Source organism: Corvus moneduloides, chromosome 10 (genome assembly GCF_009650955.1).
Source record: "Corvus moneduloides isolate bCorMon1 chromosome 10, bCorMon1.pri, whole genome shotgun sequence".
NCBI lineage: Eukaryota > Metazoa > Chordata > Aves > Passeriformes > Corvidae > Corvus > Corvus moneduloides.
The window spans coordinates 28,392,127-28,416,983 of NC_045485.1; the positions used below are offsets into that span (position 1 = coordinate 28,392,127).

General features: G+C 60.8%; 1 protein-coding gene across 3 annotated transcripts; it reads right to left on the bottom strand.

Moving 5' to 3' along the window:
- Nucleotides 1-607: 607 nt before the first annotated feature.
- Nucleotides 608-24,468, bottom strand: NRBP2 (nuclear receptor binding protein 2). Of its 3 annotated transcripts, none has more exons than XM_032119143.1 (18): nucleotides 23,999-24,468; nucleotides 11,885-12,007; nucleotides 11,515-11,616; nucleotides 11,299-11,388; nucleotides 10,338-10,378; nucleotides 10,159-10,253; nucleotides 9,623-9,646; nucleotides 9,272-9,415; nucleotides 9,045-9,100; nucleotides 8,704-8,799; nucleotides 6,892-7,024; nucleotides 6,245-6,347; nucleotides 6,093-6,143; nucleotides 5,725-5,860; nucleotides 5,472-5,525; nucleotides 4,857-4,920; nucleotides 3,771-3,826; nucleotides 608-3,008 (listed from the first exon to the last, which is right to left on the bottom strand). In XM_032119143.1, the coding sequence occupies exons 1-18, from the start codon at nucleotides 24,113-24,115 to the stop codon at nucleotides 2,940-2,942; spliced, it is 1,554 nt and encodes a 517-aa protein (XP_031975034.1). In that variant the 5' UTR covers nucleotides 24,116-24,468; the 3' UTR covers nucleotides 608-2,939. The 3 variants fall into 3 exon arrangements, with proteins under 3 accessions (XP_031975034.1, XP_031975036.1, XP_031975035.1); XM_032119145.1 differs by having other exon boundaries at nucleotides 9,272-9,355; nucleotides 23,999-24,467; XM_032119144.1 differs by lacking the exon at nucleotides 4,857-4,920.
- Between the last annotated feature and the right edge of the window lie 389 nt (nucleotides 24,469-24,857).

Below are 24,857 nucleotides of genomic sequence, written 5' to 3' on the forward strand. Positions count from 1 at the left end.
ACAGGTTGCCCAGAGAAGCTGTGGCTGCCCCTGGATCCCTGGAAGTGTTCCAGGCCAGGTTGGACAGGGCTTGGAGCAATGGCACTGGTGGGTCTTGAAGGTCCCTTCCCACCCATCCATCCTGGGATTCTGTGTTTCTGTGCCAGGGGATGGAAGGGCAGCTCTGGGATGGCCCCACCTGATGTCCCTCCCCACGTGTGGGTTCTGCCTCAAAGACAAGCAGCCCCAGCAGGACACAGGTGCTGTCACACCCGGCACCTCCAGAGCGGAACTGGCACCAGGATCTTGTACTCCCACTGCAGAAGATACACGAGACTGAGGAAAACCCCCAAGGAATTCACAGAGTCCCCACGTTTTATAAAGGATTTTGGGAGTTTGGGCCGCTAAAGTTCACCAAGGGCAGGGAATTCCAGGGTCAGAGAAGCTGTGTTAGATCCTGTTGAAGCCATGGATTCATGGGAGGGGTGCATTAGGGAAGTGCCAAGGAGGGGCTGGAATGTCTGGGGCCCAGGCCAGGTCTGCTCTGGGGGGATTGGCAATCAGCAGCTGTGAGGTGTTCCCTGAATCCCTCCTCCTTGGTTTCACTGGAGTAAGGAATTACAAGCAGTTTGGTGCAGAGCCCTCCAGTGGGACTGGCTGCTTTATTGATTTGTCAGGTTGGAACATTGGCACAGCTGGGGATGCAGCACAGGCTGGGAATGCAGCCTGAGCGAGCCAGGAATGCAGCCTGGGCCGGGAATGCAGCCCGAGCTGGCAGTGCAGCATCTGAGCACGGATAAAATCCCGGTGGGATGCAGCCAGAGCGACACCACAAAGCGCGAGCAGTGCGGGGCAGGTGGTGCCACACAGAGGTCCAGCAGAGAGTGGAACATCAGCACGAAGCAGGATGCCAGAGGCAGCTTCCCATGGCACAGTGGGAGCAGCAGGAGCAGCACCAGCACAGAGCACTGGCATGGAACACCAGCACGGTGCAGATCACCAGGACAGCACCAGAGCCGGATTCCCACAGCGCAGCAGGAGCAGCACTGGCACAGCACAGAGCAGGATGCCAGAGCTGGATTCCCACAGCACAGCAGGAGCAGCACTGGCACAGCACAGAGCAGGATGCCAGAGCTGGATTCCCACAGCACGGCAGGAGCAGCAGGAGCACCACCGGCACAGAGCACCAGCAGAGAGCAGGATGGCAGAGCCAGCTTCCTGTGGCACACCAAAAGCAGCAGGAGCAGCACTGGCACAGAACACCAGCACAGAGCAGGATGCCAGCGACAGTTCTCCCTGGCACAGCAGGAGCAGCACCAGCACGCAACACCAGCAGGATACCAAAGCCAGTTTTCCCTGCACAGCAGGAGCAGCACTGGCACAGAGCAGTGGCATGGGGCACCAGCGTGGTGCAGATCACCAGGACAGCACCAGAACCGGATTCCCCCAGCACAGTCTGAGCAGAAGGAGCAGCACCAGCACAGCACACAACAGGATGCCAGAGGCAGTTTTCCCTGGCACGGCACAGAGCACTGGCACAGCACAGCGCAGGATGGCAGAGCCGGATTCCTCCAGCACAGCAGGAGCAGCACCAGCACAGAATGCCAGCATGGAACACCAGCATGGTGCAGATCAGCAGGACAGTGCCAGAGCTGGACACCCCCAGTACAGCGGGAGCAGCACTGGCACAGCACAGGATGCCAGAGCCAGTTTTCCCTGGCACAGCGGGAGCAGCAGGAGCAGCACCAGCACAGAGCAGGATGCCAGAGCCAGTTTTCCCTGGCACAGCAGGAGCAGCAGGAGCAGCACTGGCACAGCACAGAGCAGGATGCCAGAGTCAGTTTTCCCTGGCACAGCAGGAGCAGCACTGGCACAGCACAGAGCAAGATATCAGAGCCAGTTTTCTCTGGCACAGTGGGAGCAGCAGGAGCAGCACTGGCACAGCACAGAGCAGGATATCAGAGCCAGTTTTCCCTGGCACAGTGGGAGCAGCAGGAGCAGCACTGGCACAGCACAGAGCAGGATATCAGAGCCAGTTTTCCCTGGCACAGTAGGAGCAGCAGGAGCAGCCCCGCACGACTCTTGGACAGAGAAAATTCCTGTTTGCACTTTTCCCCACGTCAAGGACGTGTCCCTTTGGCAAAGGGCAGCATTGGGGTGGTGACGGTGGCAATTCCCCCATCTCCAGGCTAGGGACTGACATTCCAGTCACTGCAGGAGGAATGGGAGGAAGAGGCACCAGGGCTTTCTCCTGAAGATGCCAAGGGATTTTGGAAGGCTGTAGGAGAAACTGGAGAATGACAAGGATTCTGTGGAGCATCAGCGAGATTCCTGCTGATCCACGTGTGTGGATGCAGGTGGTGGGTCAGGATTTCTGGAATTTCTTCTCAAGCCATATCATGTCCAGTTCACACAGTCCCAGCTCATCGTGAGGATTCTGAGCACAGGCAGCACAGTGGAGACCTTAAACCTGGAGAAACTCAGGATTGAGACTGGAATGTGGCAGATGGGAAGCTACACCAGGGTTTTCCAAGCCTGCTCCTCCCCTCCCCTCAGCAAGGACCATTCCAGATGGCAAAGAGGGAAAAAATAGCTTTGGGACCTGCAGCAAGAAAAGCCGATCATTCCCAGAGGGAAACGGATCCGGTTGGGGGTTCCTGCAGCAGTTTCACAAACCCCACCGGGAAGGGGCTGCTGGGGGGTGCTGCCCACTCCCCCACACCTCCCCTTGGGAGCAGGGACCAGAACATGAGTCCCAACATCCCAGGATGTAATTCCTGGTGTTTGCTGAGTCCTCTGTCAGCTGTTGCCTTCCCAGAGCACGGATTGGGCAAATCCCCCTCGGCCCAAGGCCTGGCCAGGTGAGTCCTGCTGCAGTTCGGTGGGTCGGGAGCCCTGTGGGATCCTCCAGTCCGGCACCTTAATCCCCTGGGAATGGGGCTCCAGTGGGTCCCCGGCACTCACAGGGCTTGGGAGCGGTGCTTGTGGAAGGCGCTCTCCAGGAACATGGCCAGCTTTTCACAGTCGTCCTGAAATCCAAACGTGCCAACAGCTCCCTTTGCTGGGCTATCCCAGGTCCCTCCAGCCTCCCACAGTCCCAATCCCAAGCCATTCCTGGGGCAGGTTTGGGGTCCCCAGGTACAGGACACTGAGGGGCTGGAGCATGTCCAGGGGAGGGAAGAGAGCTGAGGAAAGGAGCGGCTGAGGGAGCCTTGGGGGCTCAGCCAGGAGCAAAGGAGGCTCAGGAGAGACCTTCTGGCTCTCCACAACTCCCTGACAGGAGGGTGCAGCCAGGTGGGGATCGGGCTCTGCTCCCAGGGAATGAGGGGCAGGACAAGAGGAAATGGCCTCAAGCTGTGCCAGGGGAGGTTCAGGAGGGATATTGGGAAAATTCCTCCTGGAAAGGGCTGTGCAGCCCTGGCACAGCTGCCCTGGGCAGTGGTGGAGTTCCCATCCCTGGAAGTGTTCAATAAACGTGTGGATGTGGCACTTGGGGATGTCATCAGGGTGACCTCGCATGTTTGGTCACAGGTTGGAGTCGATAATCTTGGAGGTCTTTTCCAAACCTAACGATTCTGTGATTCTTTAAGTAAGGAATCAGCCTCCTTCCCTGGGGGCTCCCACTCAGAATTATTTAAGGTCCAGCTAATTAACATTGCCGCAACAGGCAGTTCCCCTTGGAGCAGCTCCTGGAGCAGAGTCCGGAGGGAACAGGAATCCAACTCCTGCCTGTGAGGGGCCAGTGCTGGAGGAGCTCTGTGGCTCCAAACTGGGGGACAGCAGGGACTCACCTCGTGGATGAACCCATAATGCACCAGCTCTGTGGCCAAATCCTTGGAGTTATCAGCTGCAGAGACAAGGAGCAGGAGAACATGAACATGGATACAGCTCGTGGAGCTCCTGTACCTGGGAGAGCCACAGCAGGAGCTGCTCATCCTGGGAAAATGGGCCAGGGAGGTGGAACAAGGTTCCCAAGCACCCAGAACACAGCTCAGGACAATGTGTCACTTGGAAAGGTTTTGTATGGCTCAGCAGGGAAAGCCCCAGGACAGTGCCTGCAGCAGAGCCCGCAACGGGCTGGGGAAGGAGCAGCTCCCAGGCACCATTCCCCAGCTTTCTCTGGGGATTTTGTCTGTGAGGCAGCCCTGGGGCTCTGGCTGCATGGCCTTCAGAGGCTCCTGATGTTCTGGGAAGGAGCTGGACCTGCCCCTTTCCTGGGCCCCCTCAGAGGAGGGTCCACCTTTCCATTGCAAAAGTGTTGGGGACACTGTGCCAGTGCTGGGAATGAGAGCAGAGTGCACCACGGGGACCCCAAGAACTGCCCTCTGTGGGTCCTGGTGGGAATGCAGCTCTGGAATGGCCATTGGATCATCCACTCACTGCCCTCCCAACTCTCACTTTATGGGCAGGTGACTCCCTCATGCCAGAGGCACCAGCAAAAGGGCCAGGTGGGAAAGGGCTGGGACCACAAGGGAGAAAGGAAAGAAGAGGAAAAAGGAAAGGATAAAGGAAAGGGGAGGTAAGGAGAGGGAAGGGAAATGAAAGACAAAGAAGGGGAGGGAAGGAGATAGGGAAGGAGAAAGGAAAGGGTAAAGGAGAAGAAGGAGAGAAAGGGAGGGGAAGAAGAGGAGAGGAGAGAGGAGGAAAGGAGAAAGGAAAGGAAGAGAGGAAAGGAAAAGAAAAAAGAGGAGGAAGAGAGGAAAGGAATGGAAAAAGGAGAAGGAGGAGGAGAGAGGAGGAGGAGGTGAAAGGAAGGAAAGGGAAAGGTTGGGAAGCTGTCTGGGAAGCTGGCACATTCCGTGTCCAACAGAGCTTAATCCCAGCAGGGCCACGGGATCCCCCAGCATCCACACCCAGCATTCCCTGCAGGAACGTACTGGGCAGCAGGTCATAGCTGAGCTGTCGGTGCAGTTTGTCCTCCAGGATGAGCAGGAGTGTGAGCTGCAGAGACAGGAGAGAGTCTGCTCATCCCAGCCCCTCCAGAGGCACCCGGAGGTGCTGGGACTGCGGGAATGTGGGAGCTCTCGGGCAGTGCTGGTGCCCTGGAGCAATTCCAGCTCCCTGCAAGTACTGGGCTAGAAAAAATGGGAGTCCAAAGGTGTCTGGAAACACCAGGGACAGAGACATCCAGACACTCAAGGTCTGTGTCCCACAGGCCAGGGGAATTCGTGGCTTCTTTGGGAATTCTTTCATTGTACAGGACAGGAGTGAGTTCTTTGGGTACCACGGAAGCTGGCTGAGACCATTTCCAGTCAGACTTCCCAGTACCATTTCCCAGTCTGATATCCCAGGCAGGTTTCCCTTTCCCATTTTCCAGTCAGATTTCCCAGTCTGATTTTCCAATCCCATTTCCCTGGTCCCATTCCCCAGTCCCATTCCCAATCCCATTCCCAATCCCATTCCCAGCCCCATTCCCAGTCCCATTCCCAGCGGGATGTGCAGGGAGCAGGTCTTTCCCAGCGCCGGGAGTGGGTCAGGATCCGGGTACTCACGTGCCACTGGCTCTTGTCCTCGTTCAGCTCCATGTTGCACTGCATCTGCACCACCTGGAAAAGCCCAGCTGGGGATCAGCTTGGACAGGGCCCCTCTGGCTCTGGGGCCTTCCCAAGCAGGACTTTGGAATTCCCACTGAAACCCTGTAATTCCTCTCCCAGCTCTCACCTGGGCCATGGCTAACAGGAGAGGTGTCCCTGCAGCAGGGATGGAGACCAGTGAGGAGCTGTCCCCACCTGGGTCTGGCCTTACCTTCCTGGTCTCCACATCAAAGGGCTCTGGCGTGGGAGTCTTGGCTTTCTGAGGATCCTCCTGGGGCTGGGACAAGGCACGTGGGAGGGCGTGGGGTCTGGAGACAGCGAAGTTCATCAGGGGGTAAATCCCATTCCTGGCACAGACACAGAGGGAGGACACAGAGCTGATTCCATCCCCTATGGCCCTGGCAGAGCTGGCTCTGGAAGGAGCAGGGGTGGGCAGCTCCCCGAGCCTGGGGACACCACAGGGACGAGGCACCAAGCACAGCTGGGGACAGCACGGACAATCCCCTGTGCCCATCCTGGCTCCACATTCCCTGGGGAGCTGAGGCAGAGCTGGGAGCAGAGCTGGGAGCTCCAACCCACCTGACGTCCTCCAAGAACTTGTCGAGCTCAAGGAAGGAAACCTCCGAGTACCTGGGCAGGGAACAGGACAGGAGGGTTCAGGGGGTGAGGGGCTGCTCCCCACGGCACTGGGATCTCCAGGCTGGATGCTGTGGAATCTCCCCCATCCTCACCTCCACTGTGCCCCGGGCCGACCCTCCCTGCGGATCTCGGCCATCACCATGTTCAGGTCCAGCTCCTTGATCTTCTCCTCCACCACGTTCTCTGGCATCAGATCTGGGGCAGAGGCACAGCGAGTTCAGGGGCTGGGGGATCCTGCAGGGTGGGTCCTGCAGCCCCTACTCCAGGGAGGGGATGGGAGTCACCGCCTCCCTCCCCAGGCTCTGCACATGGAATCACGGGACGGTTTGTGTGGGAGGGACCTTAAATCCCATCCAGTTCTATGCCCCTGCCATGGACAGGGACACCTTCCCCTATCCCAGCCTGCTCCAAACCCTGTCCAACCTGGCCTGGAACACTTCCAGAGATGGGGCAGCCACAGCTTCTCTGGGCAACCTCTGGGCCTCCCCACCCTCACAGGGAAGGATTCTTTCCCATTATCTCATCTATCCCTGCCCTCTGGCAGTGGGAAACAATTCCCCCTTGTGCTGTCACTCCATCACTTGTCCAAAGACCTCTCCAGCTCTCCCTTTAGGCACTGGAAGGGGCTCTGAGGTCTCCTTGGACCCTTCTCTTCTCCATGGTGAACATTCCCAGCTCTCCCTGCCTGGCTCCTTGGGAGAAGATGAGCTCAGAGATCCGGGTGGTCCCGGGCACTCACACTGGTGGTTGATGAAGCAATGGGCTGCCAGCAGCTTCAGGGAATGGACCTCGAAGAGCACCCGGTGGAAGAGGAGGTTGTGGGCGGTCGGGCGCTTGTCCGGGTTCAGGGTCAGGCAGGACAGGATGAACTCCTGGGATCAGAGCAGGGGCACGAGCTGGAACAGAGCGGGACATGCCCCTGCTCCTCTCACAGGAGCATTTCACACAAGCACAGAACCATCACAGGAATCACTAAGGCTGGAAAAGAGCTCCTAGACCATCGAGTCCACCCTGTGCCCGACCCCCACCTTGTCACCAGCCCAGAGCACCGAGTGTCCAAGTCACTCCTTGGACACCTCCAGGGGTGGGGACTCCACACTGTCCTGGGCAGCCCCTCCCAAGGCCTGACCACCCTTTCCTTGAAGAAATTCCTGCTGATGTCCAGCCTGAGCCTCCCCTGGCACAGCCTGAGGCCATTTCCCCTTGTCCTGTCCCTGTTCCTTGGGAGCAGAGCCCAACCACCCCGGCTGCCCCCTCCTGTCACGGAGTTGTGCAGAGCCAGAAGGTCCCCCCTGAGCCTCCTTTGCTCCAGGCTGAGCCCCTTTCCCAGCTCCCTCAGCTGTTCCTGATGCTCCAGACCTTTCCCCAGCTCCATTTCCTTCCCTGGACACGCTCCAGCACCTCAATGTCCTTACCTGGGCACCCCAAACCTGCCCCAGGACTGGAGGGGCCCCAGCAGTGCCAGCACAGGGGTCACTGCCCTAGGCCTGAGGTCACACTATTTTTGATACAATTTCCCAGGAAATGGAACCAAAGGGCTCTTTCTGCAGCAGGAGCCCCAGGACAGGGAGCCACAGCAGAATTCCAGGTGGGCAGAGATGGGAAGTGGGTCCCCACTGGCCCCATCCCGGGTGTGAGCCAACAAAGGCTGCAGGAGAAGGGGCAGGACCAGGATCAGCCCCAAGAGCAGGAATGTGGTGGTGGGAGTGGGGAAAGGGCAGGATGAGCAGCGGAATCCAAGGGATCTGCCCGTTCCTGCTCACTGAGAGCAGAGGAGCCCAATCTTCCGCTGCTCCTGCAGCTCCTGCCGTGCTGCTGACAGGGAATGGGCCAGGATATCTGGGATAGATCCAAAAGTGATCCCAAGGTGGGCACCCCTAGACTGGACCCCTCAGAGCCACCTGCCCCAGAGACCCTCGGGCGTGACTCCAACCACTCCCGGAGCCGATGCTCTGCAGAGGAGACTCCCTGGCTCTCCCGAGTCGTGGGAACTGTGGGATCTAAGGGGCAGGATTTACTGTGGGATGCCTCGAGAAATCCTGTGATCAAACAAGAGAATTTGGGGAATGTACATACTCATTATGGGATGTCTTGGAGACTGCCAAAGGAAGAGGAAGGGGGGTTGAGTGGGTCAGGGAGGATGGACGGGTATCAAAGGTTCCGGCTGTTCCATGCCTTCCTCTGGCTGAGCCCGAATCCCAACTACCCCCCCAAACTGCCCTGTCTCCTTATTAAACTCTGTTCCCAAATATTTGTGGGGCAGCTTGTTCTCTGTTCCCTGGGATCCATGTGGGCCTCCTGAGGAGGTGAGGAGTGAGATGGAGCTTGGGAAGGGGGCACAGATACTCAGGAGACCATAGCTCTGAGGGAAAACGGGCACTCATGGTACAGGGCCAGACCCCACCTGCACCTACTGGGAACTGGCTGGATTTGCATCCAGGAGGGGTACGACAGGGATTTACCCCCAGGAAGGATGCAGGGTGGGATTTACATCCCAGGAGTGGTGCAGGACAGGGATTTACCCCCAGCAGGCTCCTCCAGCTGCACTCACCCGCATGTTGGGATCATCCAGGGAATGCCGGGCCCGCGCGATGGCCTCCTCCGAGACCCGCGTGTCCCCGTTGGTCTGGATCTCCAGCACGGCCATCTGCGAGAGGAAGCACGGCCAGTCCATGGGGGCTTCCCAAAGGACACCCCCGGACAGGGCAGGGACAAGGGACACCCTGGACAAGGGACACCCCTGGACAAAGGACACCCCTGGACAAAGGACACCTCCCAACAAGGGCCACCCCTGGACAAGGGACACCTCCCATCAAGGGACAGCCCCGGACAAAGGACACCCCGGACAAGGGCCAGGGTCCCACCATTCCCAGGGTCCATCCCGCTCCGCACCTCCAGCGCACACATCCCGAAGGAGAAGATGTCCACGGCTGTCCCATCTGCCTTCTCTGGAACACGGACCAGGACACATCAGGACAGAGCCTCAGGCCTGGACCCCCACCTGGAGACCCCCGCCCCATGCCATCCCTGTAGACACTTCCTCCTGCCCTCCCCTGTTCTTCCCTGCCCGTGCCCGACCCCCCATGTCCCCCTTTTCCCCCGTCCCAGCCCCCACTCACGGCCATATTCCGGAGGGAAGAAGTGCAGGTTCCGCAGCTCCTCCCGCTCGATCCGGATGGGGCTGCGGAGATCGTCCGGGAGCGCTGGGGGGGTGAGACGAGGCAGGGTCTGAGGGAGGTCTGTGTGTGCCCACCCGTGGGGGTCTGAGGGGATGAGGGGGGATCTGTGTGTGCCCCTGCCCACCCCATCCCAGGAGACCCCTCCGCTCCCAACCCAGGAGCAGCAATTCCTAGAGGGATGAAGGTCCCCCCCTCCCCTGTGTCCGGTGCCCCACTGGTGGGGGCTCAGGGGCCACAGGGGGGTGTCCCCAGGGCAGGGGACATGCTGGAAGGTGGCCATGGGTCACTCACCATTGGCAAACACCCGGTGCCAGACTGCCGGGCAGCGCCAGAGGGAGCCGGGCATTGGGGAGGCAGGAGGGGACAGAGAAGAACAGGTAATGCCAAGGTTGGCACCCCAAAAGGGACCCCACAACTCTTGGGGCTCCTGCCCGGCTAGGACCCCCCCCACACCCCACATGACCCCTGCCCCCTTCCTCCTGCCAACCCCCTTGGACCCCTCAGACCCCCTGGCCCCCTCAGACCCCCTGGGCCCTCATGGACCATCTTGAACCCCTGGACCTCCCAGACCCCCTTGGACCCCTCAGACCCATTGGACCCCTCGGACCCCCTCAGACCCCCTTGGACCATCTCAGACCCCCCAGACCCCCTTGGACCCCTCAGACCCCTTGGACCCCTCGGACCCCCTCAGACCCCCTTGGACCCCTCAGACCCCCTTGGACCATCTCAGACCCCTCAGACCCCTTTGGATCCCTCAGACCCCCTTGAACCCCTCTGACACCCCCAGACCCCTCCGGACCCCTGGGGTGGGGCCGGCGCTGCCCCACCGGAGCCGATCTTGATGAGCCCGTTGTGCTGGATGAAGATGGTGTCACTGGTGAGGTTGCCGTGGATGATGGGGGGCTCACAGGAGTGCAGGAAGCTGGGGGGACACAGGGGTGTCCCGAGCACAGCCCACACCCCCCGGGACCCTGCGGGGCAGGGCAGGGAGCCAGGGGAGCCTCACCTGAGAGCCGAGAGGATTTGGGTGCACCAGCGCTTCCAGGCCTAGGGCAGGGACAGAGCTCCGTCAGCCAGGACACACCAGCACCTACGGCCAGGCCAGGGCTTCCCACTCCCTCCCAGCGACAGGGACATCCCCCTGTGCCCTGCCAAGGCTCAGGGTCCTTCCCACCCCTTTCCAACGACAGGGACATCCCCCTGTGCCCTGCCAAGGCTCAGGGTCCTTCCCACCCCTTCCCAGTGACAGGGACATCCCCCTGTGCCCTGCCAAGGCTCAGGGTCCTTCCCACCCCTTCCCAGCGACAGGGACATCCCACTAGGCCCGACTAAGGCTCAGGGGTGTGTCCCACACTGTCCCACAAAAGCAGCCCCTGTTCCCTGCTCAAATGACTCCAGCAAATGGCTCAAGGCTGCAGGAGAGCTGGGAGGGACTTTGGACAAGAGATCGAGGGACAGGACAAAGGGAAAAGGCTTCCCACTGCCAGAGGGCAGGGATGGATGGGATATTGGGAAGGAATTGTTCCCTGTGAGGGTGGTGAGGCCCTGGCACAGGGTGCCCAGAGCAGCTGTGGCTGCCCCTGGATCCCTGGCAGTGTCCAAGGCCAGGTTGGACACTGGGGCTTGGAGCAGCCTGGGACAGTGGGAGGTGTCCCTGCACACGGTAGGGGTGGCTCTGGATCATCCCACAGGTCCCTCACACCAGCCCTGGGCAGTGGCTTTGCAGGGGATGCTGGTCCCTTGTCCCCAGGTGCCAGCCCTGGGCAGTGTCACCCACTGCAGCCACTCCCACCTTGGAGCCAGTGGGATCCAGTTTGGGCTCCCCTGGGGTCCAGCAGGGTCCCCATGTGACCCAGGGAACAGCAACCCCCACCTGCTCTGCCCTGTAAGATCCCAGAGACCCTCCTGGGACACGGCCAGAGCCACCCGCTCCAGCTGGACCCCCTGTCGTGCTCCCGGGAACTCACCCGGGCATTCATGGCCTTGTGGTTCTTCTTGGTTTTCTTCAGGAACTGCTTTAGGCTCCCTGAGGACACGTACTCCGTGATGAAGATGACCTAGCAGGGGACAGGGGGTCAGCTCCCCCCAGCCCGGCCCCACATGGGGAAGGGAGGCCCAGGAGCAGGATGAGGAGCAGAGCTGGGATCCCACCTGCTTCCCCTGTGCCCCCCCAGACCCCCTACCCGTGCCTTCAAGTCCTTCACATCCAGCCAGTACTTGTGGAGCTTCACAATGTTGGGGTGATCCACCAGCACCAGCTGCTCAAACATGGTCTTGATCTTCTCCTGGGGGCCCACAGAGCACAAGGGAGGTGTGGGTCCTGGGATGGGGCAGGACAGGGGAGGTGGTGGGTTCTGGGATGGGGCAGGACAGGGAAGGTGTGGGTTCTGGGATGGGGCAGGGCATCCCAAGGGCTGGGGACATCACAGGGACACTGGTCTGCGGTGCAGAGGACACTGGAGCTGCCTTTGAGGGAGCAGCCAAGGAAGGCCCAGGCCCATCCTGCCAGGCTATGCCCCACCCAGGAAGGTGTGGGGGGTCTCAGGGTCTCACCTCGTGTGCTTTGAAGGCCTTCTTGTCAGTGAAGAGCAGCTCGTTCCACACCACCTCCACGCCCTCCTCCGTGTCCATGGCCAGGAAGGTGCTCTGGATGCCGGGCATGTTCCCCTGGTTCACCTGGGGGAAGGGAAGGCTTGAGGAACGCACTGAGGGGACGGGGGTGGCCTGGGGGAGGATGGCACCACCTGCTCCACAGGCAACTCACAAAAGAAAAAAAAAAAAATCCATTTTCTTTTGTCTGTGGCACAGGAACAGCTCATCCTGGCCTGATCAGCCAGATCTTACTGGTTTATCTGACTGGTTTATCCACGGCCCCAGCTCCAGCCACTTCTGGGAATTCAGAGGTTTTCTGACCACATGAACCCACCCCTTGGGTGAGTACCTTGTGACTACAGCTTTGTTGTGCAATCCCCTCTGTGTCACTGGCAGAGCAGTGGCACGTCCAGAGTGATTGATACTGACACTTCCCAGAGTAAAAGCATAAATAAATAAATACAAAATAATAAATAAATCAGCCTGAAACCCGATTCCTGCTCAGGAAAAGCAGAGCCTCCATGCTCTTACAACACTCCCTGCCATGGCAACATGGGACTGTCTTACAAATAAAGCTTTTTTGGAATTAAGGTGCCTGGAGTGGCCGCAGAAGAGGCTCTGGCTGGGAACTGGAGCGTGGAGCAAATCTCCAGCTGGTGCCTGTCCTTTGGGAGCTCTGGGCCAGGAGGGAGCAGGAGAACCAGCCCTTCGAGCAGGTCCCAAGCTGGCCCCTCTGGCTTTTCACTGGGGGTGACAGTCACGGGCCCCACTCCTGCATACAGGTGGGGACCTGCCCTGCCCCCCCAGCCCAGAAGCCGTGGGGGAGCCACCCGTACCTGCACTGTCCAGGGAAAATCAGAAGGTGTGGTCAAACCAAAGCCACCACATCATCTCTGAGCATCCTGAGGAGCCTGCATACAGCCCCCAGATCTGTCCAAGCACTTCCTATCCCCAGAGGTCACAGATCCCCATCCTAGGACCCCATGCAGAGCAGCTCTGTGGGTGTCACCTCCACAGGTGACATCCTGCAAGGACCCTCCTGGTCCCCAGACCAGCCACGACCACCAGGACCCACCTCCAGCCCAGGTAAAACCCACTCCAAGGCACCTGGCTCAGACTCCCACCCCAGGACAGGGCTCCTGCCTCCCAGCAGTGGTGCCTGCTGCATCCTGACCCGCTGCATCCTGACCCACTGCCTACCCCAAAGCATCCCTGGGGAGTGGGACTGCAGCCCCACCTGCTCCTGCCCCTTCCTGTGGGGTCGGGGGCACTTCAGGGCTGGGGCTGTGCCCCCATCAGGCCGAGCAGGGGCACAGTGCCCACTCCATCTGCCACGCCACGGGAAGCCAGAGAGAAAAGGGGGATTGTCCTGCTGCTCCCGGGGCAGGTACTGGCGTGCTGATGGTGGGGCTTGGGGCTCAGCCCACGGCTGGGGCTCAGGGCTCATCCTGCTGCCAGGGCTTGTCCTGATGCCAGAGCTGCTCCCACTGCTGGGGCTCATCCCACTGCCCGGGTTCGGGGCTCGTCCTGCTGCCAGGGCTGGTCCCTGCGGGGCTCGGGGCAGCCGTAGGCGCTCAGCACCCCCAGCTCATTAGCAGGGCACGCCCAGGCAGTTCGTGGCCCAGTTCGTGCTGCGGCCACACAAAGCACCTCTGTTCCTTGTTCTGCCCGGCACAGGCTCCACGTGCTCCGCAAAAAGCCCAGCACGGACCGCCAAGGACTCAGCCACAGCCTTCCCAGTGATCCCAGTGATCCCACTGCACTCACAGCCAGAGTGGAAATCACAGAATCGTCTTGGAACCACAGACTTTGGGTTGGAGGGACCTTAAAGCCCATCCTCCCTGGTGACGCACAGCAGGAGCCCGGGGGTCCCTCACAGCTCCGAACAAGCTGCTTTCAGAGCCTGAGGGGCATCCCGGTGCTCAGGGCGCGGGCAGTGGATCTACCGGGCTCCGGGAGGCTCTGGAACGTGACGGAGAGGAGGAACCTTCCCCGCTCCGTGCGGACACGAACGTGTTCCGTCTTGAGCTGAGTGGGAGCAAAGCTGATCCCCACCAGCTGCTCCCGCTCCGAGCTCCGGCCCGGCCTCCATAAATAAATAAACGCGGCATTTTCCGCACAGCCTGACTGGGGCAAAAGGCAGCGGCGAGGGTCTCCGTGGTTATCCCGCGTGGTTATCCCCCCGTGGTTATCCTCCGTGGTTGTCCTCCGTGGTTATCCCCCCGTGGTTATCCCTCCGTGGTTATCCCCCCGTGGTTATCCTCCGTGGTTATCCCCCCGTGGCTATCCTCCGTGGTTGTCCCCCGTGGTTATTCCCCCGTGGTTGTCCCCCGTGGTTATCCCCCGTGGTTATCCCCCCGTGGTTATCCCCCCGTGGTTATCCCCCCGTGGTTATCCTCTGTGGTTATCCCCCCGTGGTTATCCCCCCGTGGTTATCCCCCCGTGGTTGTCCCCCCGTGGTTGTCCCCCGTGGTTGTCCGGGGCTCCCGGCAGCTCCGTGCGCTGCTCGTGGTGAGCACCAGCGGAACCGGCGGCTCTCCAGCGCCGGGCTGGGACAGCCCCCGCTGCCAGAAAGGCTCGACCGGCGCCCGGAGCGATCGCTGGGGACAGGGCAGGGCGGGTTTACCAAAGATCAGGTTGCAGCTTCCACTCAATCGCTCCCTTCTGAGGTTTTCTCGTCAACGAGGGCTGAGACAGGCACGGGAACGGGCTCGGGGATGCAGCTCTGGGGCCTGCGAGAGCAGCTGGTGGATGGGGCTGGGAATAACGGCGAGAGGAGGTTTTGCTCCCATGGCAGGGCGGTCTGTAAGGTCCCTTCCCACCCGAACCATTCCACGATTCCCCGCTCACTCCTTGTGCCACCCCGACATTTGGTGCCGGGAACGGGTGGGATTTGCCGGCCCTCGGGGCTGAGCAGTGAACGCGGCGTGCCTGGAAAACCTCTGCAGAGTGAATCCCAACCTGGCCTGTCCACCCCAGCGTCCCGGGAGCTGGGTGACAGGGAGGGCCGTGTCCGGCTCCTCGTGGGACACGGGAGCAGGGAGTGCCGGGCACGGGGACACCCCGCGGGCAGCAGGGAAGGGGGGGAGTCCCTGCGGGGGCTGCTGGCGCTGAGCCACCCCTGCCCCCCCAAACCTCGTGTCCCCTGGCCCTGACCGAGGCTGTGCCCCGCCGTCCCCGGCTGTGGCCCCAGGCAGGGCAGGGGTGGCTGTTGCAACATAGAAATCGCTTCAGAAAACATGGGAAAGGAAAAAAATGAGCTGAGAGGGCTGAGGCCCCAGTCAGGGACACCTGAGCTGTATCCTGAAGGTCCCCAAAGGTCCCCACAGGGACCCCTCTGTGCCCTTGCCGTGCCCCTCTCCCGAGCTGGGAACACATTCCAGGCTCCCAGGCTCTGCTCCCAGCTCCCAGCTCCTGCTTCAGGGGCCCCATTCAACACCAGAAGGGCCACCTGCAGCCCCTCTGTCCCCAGGGAGGGAACTGGGACCAGCAGCAGCCCTGGGCAATGACAGATCCACCTATCCATCAGCTGGCAGGAGCACTCAGGGCTGGGGACACCCACGGGCCCTGCGGCTCTGCCAAGGAATCCGCGGTGCCAGACAAACCTGTTCTGTCCGTGAGATCCTGTTACACAACGAGCAGGTGAAGGGAATGCACGAGATGGAAAATACTTTGATTCCAGTACAGCATTTGATCCTGTCTCTCACAAACCCATGATCTCAACACTAATTCAGCCCTGTGCCCGACGGGCTGAGGAGCCCCAGCTGAGGGCAGGGAGGCACGGGGTGAGCTCTGCCACCGGCACAGCTCACCCCATGCCACCTGGTGCCACAGGCAGGTACTGGTGACCAGTTCCATCCTGGAGCCTCGAAGAAGGAGCAGAGCTGGGGCACAAAGCAGCAGGGCCACTCAGTCAACCAGAAAAACCACCCCAGTGCGGGGCTGTGCTCCCGGCCTGGGAGAGCGGGCAGGGACAGAGTCAGGGACAACCTCGCAGGATGGGCAGTGGCAGAGCTGCCCCACCCAGGGCAGGAGGGTCTTTCCCAGGAACTCTCCCTGTCACAGAATTATCAAAGTCCAGTCCAGTGGGTAGGAAGAGACCTTAAAGCTCATCTCCTTTCACCCCCTGCCATGGGCAGGGACACCTTCCACTAGCCCAGGTTGCTCCAAGCCCTGTCTGACCCGGCCTTGGACACTTCCAGGGATCCAGGGGCAGCCACAGCTTCTCTGGGAAATCCATTGCAGCACCTCACCACCCTCACAGGGAGGAATTCCTTCCCAATATCCCACCTAACCGTGCCCTCTGGCAGTGGGAGGCCACTGTCCATTCACAGGAGATTCCTGCTGCACAGGGGTCCCTGTGTAATCCCACGGACAGGGATCCTGCCTCTCCCAGCGGGATCTTGAGCAGGGCTCCTCGGGAACACAGCTGGAGGGTGCCCCAGCCCATGGGTGGGAGGGCTGGAAGCCTTTGCTTCCCTCCATGCCTACAGCTGCCCTTCCCTCCTGCCCAGCAGCTGCTGGAGCAAACACTGTGATCCCTGTTCTCTGGCCACTGCTGCAGGAAAGGGACAGAGGAGTATTTTTCCACTGCCCAGACCAGAGCCAGGAGAGATCCTGCATGGGGCAGTACCAGGGTTGTTATTTCCTGGGAGAAGCCATTCCCTGCGCACGCCTGGAGCCTGGAGCAATGTTTGCTTTACCCCCAGGCCCTGCATGGCCCCGGGAGGGGACACAAACCTGGGGTCAGCCCCAGCCCAGCACTGCCCAGCCCTGGGAGGTGAGACAAGCCCAGCACCCTCTCCCAGGAAATGGGGCTGGCAGTGGTACAGGGCTCTGCAGGATCCAGGAGGAAAGGGAGAGGATCCCAGTGCCAGCCTGCACTGGGCAAATGGAACCCAGAGGGGTTGGGGCAGAAAGTGGGAGCAGGGGATGCCCAAGGGGAGGATGAGCAGGTGGTACCCCATCCCTGGGCATCCTGTATCCCATCCCTGTGGACATGCAGTGCCCCATCCCATAGGCTTCCTGTGCCCTACCCATGGGCTTCCTGCACCCCATCCCGTGGTTATGCTGTGCCCCATTCCATGGGAATGCCATACTCCATCCCACTGCACAGGCCCCCAGTGCCCACCAGTCCAGCCCGGGGATAAACACCCAGGGAGCCTTTGCAGTGCTCAGCCAGGATACACCAGAGTGTGCTGGATGAGCATCCGAACCCAGCGGGAAGCTGCAGCCAGCAGCCTCTGTGGGCCGGGCAGGAGCAGTGACCAGCAGGAATCAGCCCAGCTCAGAGGAATTTGGTCTGATTTCCCTGGTTTTGCCCGGCTAACCAGCTCAGCCATCAGCAAAGCAGCTCCAGGAAAGCCAAGGAAACCCTTGGTGACCAGTCTGTCATCTCTGCAGGAAGCTCTGCCACAGGTTTGCTGTCCAACTGCTCAGTGAGGAGCTAACCCGCAGCACTCCAGCAGCTTCATCCGTGCTGTAACACGGCCTGGGACACCCCCAGGCCCAGCAGTGGAATACAAAACCCTCTGGGACTGCGAGAGGTCTCCGGTTACAGCAGAGGAAAAGCAGGAAAGAGCCAAGGGGCACAGAGGGGGCTCAAGCCTGCAGGACTCGGCTGCGACATCTGGGCACTGCAAACAAAACCACCCCCTTGGGAAAGCGAGGGAAAGGGCCAAAAAAGCTTGGATAAAGACAGGAAAGGGAAGAAAACATGGCAAATGCCAGTAATTGTAACAGTTCGGGTGGGGGGAGCACAGAAGGAACGGTCTGGGAGCTGAGGAGCTGCATCCGTTTGGGAAACGGAGGAGAGTCAGGACACAGGGACTGCCTTGGAGCAGGCAGAGAGCACCGGGCTGCAGCCAGGAGTTCCTGTACAGCACAGGGATGGGATAAAGGAGCTGCAGCCAGGAGTTCCTGTACAGCACAGGGATTGGATAAAGGCACTGCAGCCAGGAATTCCCTTGCAGGATAGGAATGGGATAAAGGAGCTGCAGCCCGGAGTTCCTGTACAGCACAGGGATGGGATAAAGGAGATGCAGCCAGGAGTTCCTGTGCAGCACAGGGATGGGATAAAGGCACTGCAGCCAGGAATTCCTGTACAGGATAGGAATGGGATAAAGCAGCTGCAGCCAGGAGTTCCTGTACAGGATAGGAATGGGATAAAGGAGCTGCAGCCAGGAGTTCCTGTACAGCACAGGGATGGGATAAAGGAGCTGCAGCCAGGAATTCCTGTGCAGGATAGGAATGGGATAAAGGAGCTGCAGCTAGGAATTCCCGTGCACAATATGGATGGGGATAAAGGAGCTGCAACCAGGCATTCCTTGCAGAATATAGATGGGGATAAAGGAGCTGCAACCAGGCATTCCTTGCAGAATATGGATGGGGATAAAGGAGCGTGCTCCTGCATGAAAAACCACAAGTTCCTGCACTGAAGCCTCACTGCGGGCTGACGTCAACTCCCTCCCCAGCAGCGAGAACAAGGCACAGGATTGTTGTGGCCGGGTAAGATCCCGAAGGATTAAAGGCTCCGTGAAATGGAGAATGTGGCACGGGGAGAGCGGCCCCGAGGCACCATCCAGAACAGGCCCCGCACCGCCCACACGAGCTTGGAGGGTGATGGGGAGGACTCTAAATCTGGCACAGCCAAGGCTTGTTCCCTGCCAGACCCCCGGAACACGTGCTGGGGACAGAACTCCACTGTCTGCTTCCAGCAACATTTATCTACTGGTGAGTTTTCCACTAGAATTCCATTTCCTCTTGGTTTATCCTCAGCTAGAAGCCTCTGGGGTGCCCCAAAACCTCTGTTCAGAGCACAGTCAGGGTGAAGCCTTCACTGTCCTAAAGGTTGGATATTAACCCCAAATTCTTGGCTATTAACCCTAAAGTTTTGGATCTTAGCCTAAATTCTTGGACATTAACCCTAAATTCTTGGATATTAACCCAAAAGTCTCAGAAGTTCACCTGCGAGATCAGCTGAGCTCGGCAGTCACCCCAAACTCACCCTGCAGAGTTCACCCGCAGCAAACAAAAGCTGCAGAAGCAGAAAGAGGCAGGAACAAAAGAGATGGCAGGAAAAGAAGGAGCCAAGTCCTCCAGCTGATCCCCCCCGTGCTGGAAAAGCTCCTCACAGCTCCGCATGCTCCGAGCCCAGATCCCTGGGGACGGCTGGCAACAAAGCAGCTTTTAAAAATAACCCTGTGGCAGATATTGCATAGTTGGAGCCTTCCCAAATCATCCACCATGGAACCGGCGATCCCGCTGCCAACTGCAAACCTCATTAATGCCTAAAAATGGGAACCCCCTGCACCTCACGGGATTCCAGCACTTACACTATTTTTCCATGTTTTGTTTTTGTTTTCTGATCTCTGGGAACCTACAGCAACACCCCAAAACCTCCCTCTCTTGCTGATTTTTCCTTAAATCACTTTATTTTCCTCAAATTCTGCTTTCTTCTCTGCATTTGAACTGTCGTTTCCCTCTTTCCCTTCTTTCATCCTGCTGGATGAATTAAAGCTCATAGTTGGAATTGTAGAATCCCAGGATGGAGTGGGCAGGAAGGGATCTTCAAGACCCCCAGTGCCAGCCCGTGCCATGGACAGGGACACCTTCCACTGTCTCAGGACGCTCCAAGCCCTGTCCAGCCTGGCCCGGAAAACTTCCAGGCATGGGGCAGACACAGCTTCTCTGTGCCAGGGCCTCCTCACCCTCAGAGCCAGGAATTCCTTCCCAATATCCCTGCCCTCTGGCAGTGGGAAGACATTCCCTGTGTCCTGTCCCTCCATCCCTTGTCCCCAAGTCCCTCTCCAGGTCTCCTGGAGCCCCTTTAGGCCCTGGAAGGGGCTCTGAGCTCTCCTCAGAGCTTCTCTTCTCCTGGTGAACACCCCCAGCTCCCCCAGTCTGGCTCCAGAGCAGAGGGGCTCCAGCCCTGGAGCAGCTCCAGGGCCTCTCTGGACTCTCCAGCAGCTCCACGTGCTCCTGATGTTGCTCCCCAGGGCTGGGGCAGCTCTGCAGGTGGAGCCTCACCTGAGCAGGGCAGAGCGGCAGAATTCCCCCTTCCCTGATGCCCACGCTGGGGGGTCAGCCCAGGGCACAGGGGGTTTGGGATCCCAGTGCATGTGGCTGGGGCATGTCCAGCCTTTCCTAGCACCCCCAGGTCCTTCTCCCCAGGGACTCTCTCCAGCCAATTCCCCCATCCTGTGTCTGTGCTGGGACCCAACCCAGATGCGGGAACTTCCCTTGCCCTTGTTGGACTTCACGAGGTTCCCTCGGTCCCACCTCCCCAGCCTGCCCAGGTCCCTCTGGATGCCCCATCCCTTCCCTCACCGGAGTCCAAGGGCGCTCCAAAACAAATCCCACACTGGAAGCAGCAGCAGAATTATGAGCAAGAGACAGCTCTGGGGTTGCTTAGAGGAATAAATTACAGGAACAACTCCACAGTTCCATCCATGAACCACAGCTGAGCTTTGCCACAGCACACACCACTCTCATCCCAAGGGGAAGGCCCTCAGGAACCCAGAGCATGAGGGCATTCCCACAGGGAGCACAACGGGCAGGACTGACAGGCGCCGATGGGTGGGAGAGATGAGGGGGAGGATGTGGAAATCACGGCCTGAACCCAGAAAATGTGACAGATGAGCATGGTGGGACCAGCACTCGTGACCAGCAAACACCTGCTGGTCACAAGCCCCCCCCACCCCCCCTTTCTGGGTGGATTGAGGGTTTGGGAACGCAAACCAGCAGGGATAAACCAGACTCATCCCAGCACGAGGTGCTGGGGCTCGGCCACAACCCCTGCTCAGACCAGCAAAGGTGCAAAACTTTTCACAGGAGCAGAAAACCAAGTTTCTTCTCCCTTCTGCTCATATTCCCCAGGGTGGGTGGGAAAAGCAAATGAGGTCATCAAAGCAAGGCTGAAAGAGCCCCGGTGTTCCCACGTGGAAAATTCTGCGCCAGCAGCAGTTCACAAACAACAGGAGAGCACTGAGAGGGGCAGGGCAGGGCAGGGCTGGGGCTGTGACACCGCGAGGGCCACAGCACTGCTTCTCGTCACACCTTGTCCGAGTGCTGCTGTTCCCTGAGCTGCTCGCAGCAACCTGTGACTTCACATCCCTGAGGAATAAATGATCACAAACAGGCAAAGGAGGTTGGGAGGGGAGCTGGTTCATTCCGGGGGGGGGCAGGGCAGGCCCAGCACAGCCCTGTGTGTGAAAACAAGGTGCAGTCCTTGTGCCCACACCATCAGTGAACAATACTGTTAATATATCGGACACTGCCTTTCAGTCTGCAGAACCATGGAACCATGGAGTGGGTTGGGTTGCAAAAGCCTCTGAGCCCACTGAGTCCATCCATTCCCCAAGGCCACCACTGACCCACGTCCCCAAGTGCCACATCCACAGGGATGTTAAATCTCCCCGGGGGTGGGGACTCCACCACTGCCCTGGGCAGTGCTGGGCAGCCCTTTCCAGGAGGAATTTTCCCAATATCCCACCTAAACCTCCGCTGGTACAACTCGAGGCTGTTTGCCCTTGTCCTGTCCCTTGTTCCCTGGGATGAGCCTGACCCCACCTGGCTGCACCCTCCTGTCAGGGAGTTGTGGAGAGGGAGAAGGTCCCCCCTGAGCCTCCTTTTCACCCCGGGTCAAGCAGGGCACCTGCCCCTGCTCTGTTGGCATTCCAGCTTCAAGCTCTGCCCACCAGGACGCTCCCACCCTGATGGCCCTGCTCTCCAAACCAGAGATCGGGCATAGCTCCGGAGGTCCTACACAGGGCTCGACTCTTCTCACAAAACCAGATTAGGGAAATAAATGATTACAATGACTCTTCAGGAGAGTGAGGGAAGCTCCCTATGGGTACAAATCCCGGGAGTGCTGAGGGCAGTGAGAGGAGAGCAGATCGGCAGCACTCAGCCCCTTCCTGCACGTCATGAAGCATCTGTGAATTTGCACAAACACGGCTCTTCCACAAAGCTTCCTCCACTTGGCAATCAAGGAGCCTTCCTGCCACTCCAGCTCTCCTGGAAGAGCTGTCCTGCCCTTGGAAAGGCCAACCCACCCCTCCCACTGCTCCGGCTGGAAAATCCCTGTGGATCGAGAGCACGGCACAGAGACAGCAACCCAAAGCACTCGTGTGGAGATGGCACGGGGGGGTTTCCACTACTCCCACGCCTGCACAGGAAGATGAACCCCCTGGGCCAGATCTGAGCATGGCGGCACCGCTCCAGAGAGCTCCTGCACAAAATTAGTGTTGAAATCCTCATCGTTAAACACCACTGTTTGGCCAGAACAGACGGAAGGAATTTTCCCATTATCCCACCTGAGCCTCCCCTGGCACAGCTCGAGGCCGTTCCCTCTTGTCCTGTCGCTGTTCCCTGAGAGCAGAGTCCAACCCCCCCCGCTGCCCCCTCATGTCAGGGAGTTGTGCAGAGCCACAAGGTTCCTCCTGAGCCTCCTTTTCTCCAGGCTGAGGCTCCCAGCTCCCTCAGCTACTCCAGACCCTTCACAGTTCCATTCCTGTGTCTGCACGTGCTCCAGCTCCTCAATGTCCTTCTCTTCACCAGTGTCAGGGTCAGGATTAGGCACCCTGGTGTGGGGAAGGTGTCTTCCAGAGAGGAGGAGGGAGCAGGAATGGGGGGAGGGGGCTGTGTGGGTGTGGAAGCACCTGGCAGCACCGAGGGATGGAAGGGCAGGTGCTGACGGCGCTGGCAGGAGCAGGTTATCAGCCAGGAGCAGGTTATCAGCCAGGAGCAGGTTATCAAGATCTCAGCAAAGCCCAGACTAGGAATTCAGGCTGGGAGATGCAGCCGCAGGCAGAGCTGAACGCTGGGGCCGGGTCCTTAACCGTGGAGAGGGGAGATAACGGGAAGAGAAGCAGTTCGGCCTTGGATGGGCCTTTTCCCCTTCGGGTGCTGGCAGTGCCTGACGTGTCTCTCCCTCGGTGCTGTCCCGCCCCTGCTGGGGTCAGGATTCACCCACTGACTCTGGTCCCCGCTCCTGGGTGCCCTGACAGAGACAGGGTGATTCCAGCCCCATTTTTCGGGAGATGGTCCCGATGCTGTGCCCTGGCCTAGGAAGATGAGCTGAAGTGAACTAACCCCCTTCTCTGGAGAGGAGGAACCGGATTCTCCGGCCCTGAGGGTGGGCTGTGAGGGCCGGCCCCGACACCCCACCATTGACCCGGCCAGTCCCCGTCCCCGCAGGAGCTCCGGGCCAGCGCCCAGGGGTCACCATCCTGCGACCTGTGTCGCAGTCACCGGGCACCGCTCAAGGACCCAGACCAGCAAAACCCTCCAGGACACCCCAGCAGCCCCGCGGGACGGCTGTCGGCAGCCCAGCACGGCTGGTCCCGCGGGCATCGAAGCCCTGCGCTGCGGAACGTGCCCGGGACTGCCCCGGGGCACACCGCGGCTTCCCACACAAGGGCATGGCGAGCCCAGCCCCTGGGCCCTCCCAGTGGGGCACAATGAGCCCGGCTTCGGGCATCTGGCACCGTGCACTGGGACGCGATGAGCCCGACTCCTTGCTCCAGACACCCCAGACCAGGGCACGGAGAAACCCGGCTCCTTGCACGGAGCACCCCCCACCAGCAGCCGCACCGGGGCACGATGAGATCGGCTCCCCACGCAAGGGCATGGCGAGCCCGGTCCCCGCGCACCTGGGCACAATGAGCCCGCTCCCCGCACCGGGCTCCCCGCACCGAGACAAGGCGAGCCCGGCTTTCCACACCGGCACACCCCGACCCGGGCATGACCGAGCCCGGCTCCCCGCGCCTCCGGCCGCCCCCGGGGACTCGCTCCCCGCGGAACCGCTCCCCGCATCGCCCTCCGGCCGCGGCCATCGCCGTGCCCTGGGCACCTGCGGGCTCTGCCCGCGCCCGGGGACTGCGGCCGCCCCGGCCCCCGCGATGGGCGAGGGGTCGCGCTGGGCGCCCCGCACAGCCCGGGGCCCCGCAGGGCCCGGCGGCGGCGTCCCCATCCCCATTCCCCGGCATCCACATCCCGTCTCCCGGCGTCCCCCTGCCCGGCATTCCCATGGCCGCCCTCCGGCGTTCCCGTCCCGCCGCGCCCGGCTCCCACCTGCTCGCGGCGCTTCTGCCAGCGGCCGCAGGGACTCTCCTCCAGCACCTCGCTCTCCTCCTCGCTCTCCTCCTCCTTCTCCTGCGCCAGCCGCGCGTCCGGCTCCGGCACCGCCATCCCCGCCGCGAACCGCGCTGTGCAGGCTGTGCCGAGCTGTGCCGGGCGGTGCCGAACCGTGCCGAGCCGAGCTGTGCCAAGCTACACCGAAATGTGCCGGGCTGTGCCGAGCTCTAGTCCGATCCGATCCGATCCGCTTTAATCCGACACGAGCCGCTCCGAATCACGTCGAGCCGAGCTGATGCGCGCCGAACCGAAGCGAAGCGAAGCGAACGGAACAAAGCTGAAGGGAACGAAACGGAGCCGAGCCGAGCCGCACCGACCCCAGCGGCACCGCACGGATCTGCACCGTCGTGAGCCCCACCGCGCTCTGCCGGTGCCGCGCGGGGCCGGCCCGGTCTCGTCCCGCCCCGCTCCGGACGTGCGGCCGCGCACGCCCCGCCCCGCCGGGAGGGGCCCCCGCACCCCGCACACCGCCGGCACCCCCGGCACCTCCCGCACCCCGCACCGGGATGCGCCGTCAGCCTCGACCCTCCCCGGGGCCGCCCAGAGCGTGTCCGTGTCCTCCCCCCGCTCCCCGCAGGACTCAGCGCCGCCCCGGCCAGCGCCCGCCGGTTGCCCCCGCCCGGGGCCCCGGGGCTTGTTCCACCCCTCGGAGCCGCGTTCCATGCCGGTGGTGCCGCCTTGCCCAGCCTCTCCCCGGTCGCTGCCCCCTCCAGCCCCGTCTCGGGGGGCTCCCATCCTCCCCGCTTCCCGCAGTCGTCCCTGGACGTGCCAGGGCCACCGCGGCATCTTCCCGAGC

Excerpts from the sequence above, each read along its gene's own strand:
- NRBP2 (XM_032119143.1), bottom strand. The coding sequence starts at position 24,115 with ATGGCGGTGCCGGAGCCGGACGCGCGGCTGGCGCAGGAGAAGGAGGAG. Across the intron at positions 10,379-11,298 it reads ACAAGGCCATGAATGCCCGG|GCCTGGAAGCGCTGGTGCAC; the intron begins GTGAGTTCCCGG and ends TCCCTGCCCTAG. Across the intron at positions 9,647-10,158 it reads GCTCATCAAGATCGGCTCCG|TCTGGCACCGGGTGTTTGCC; the intron begins GTGGGGCAGCGC and ends GCTGCCCGGCAG.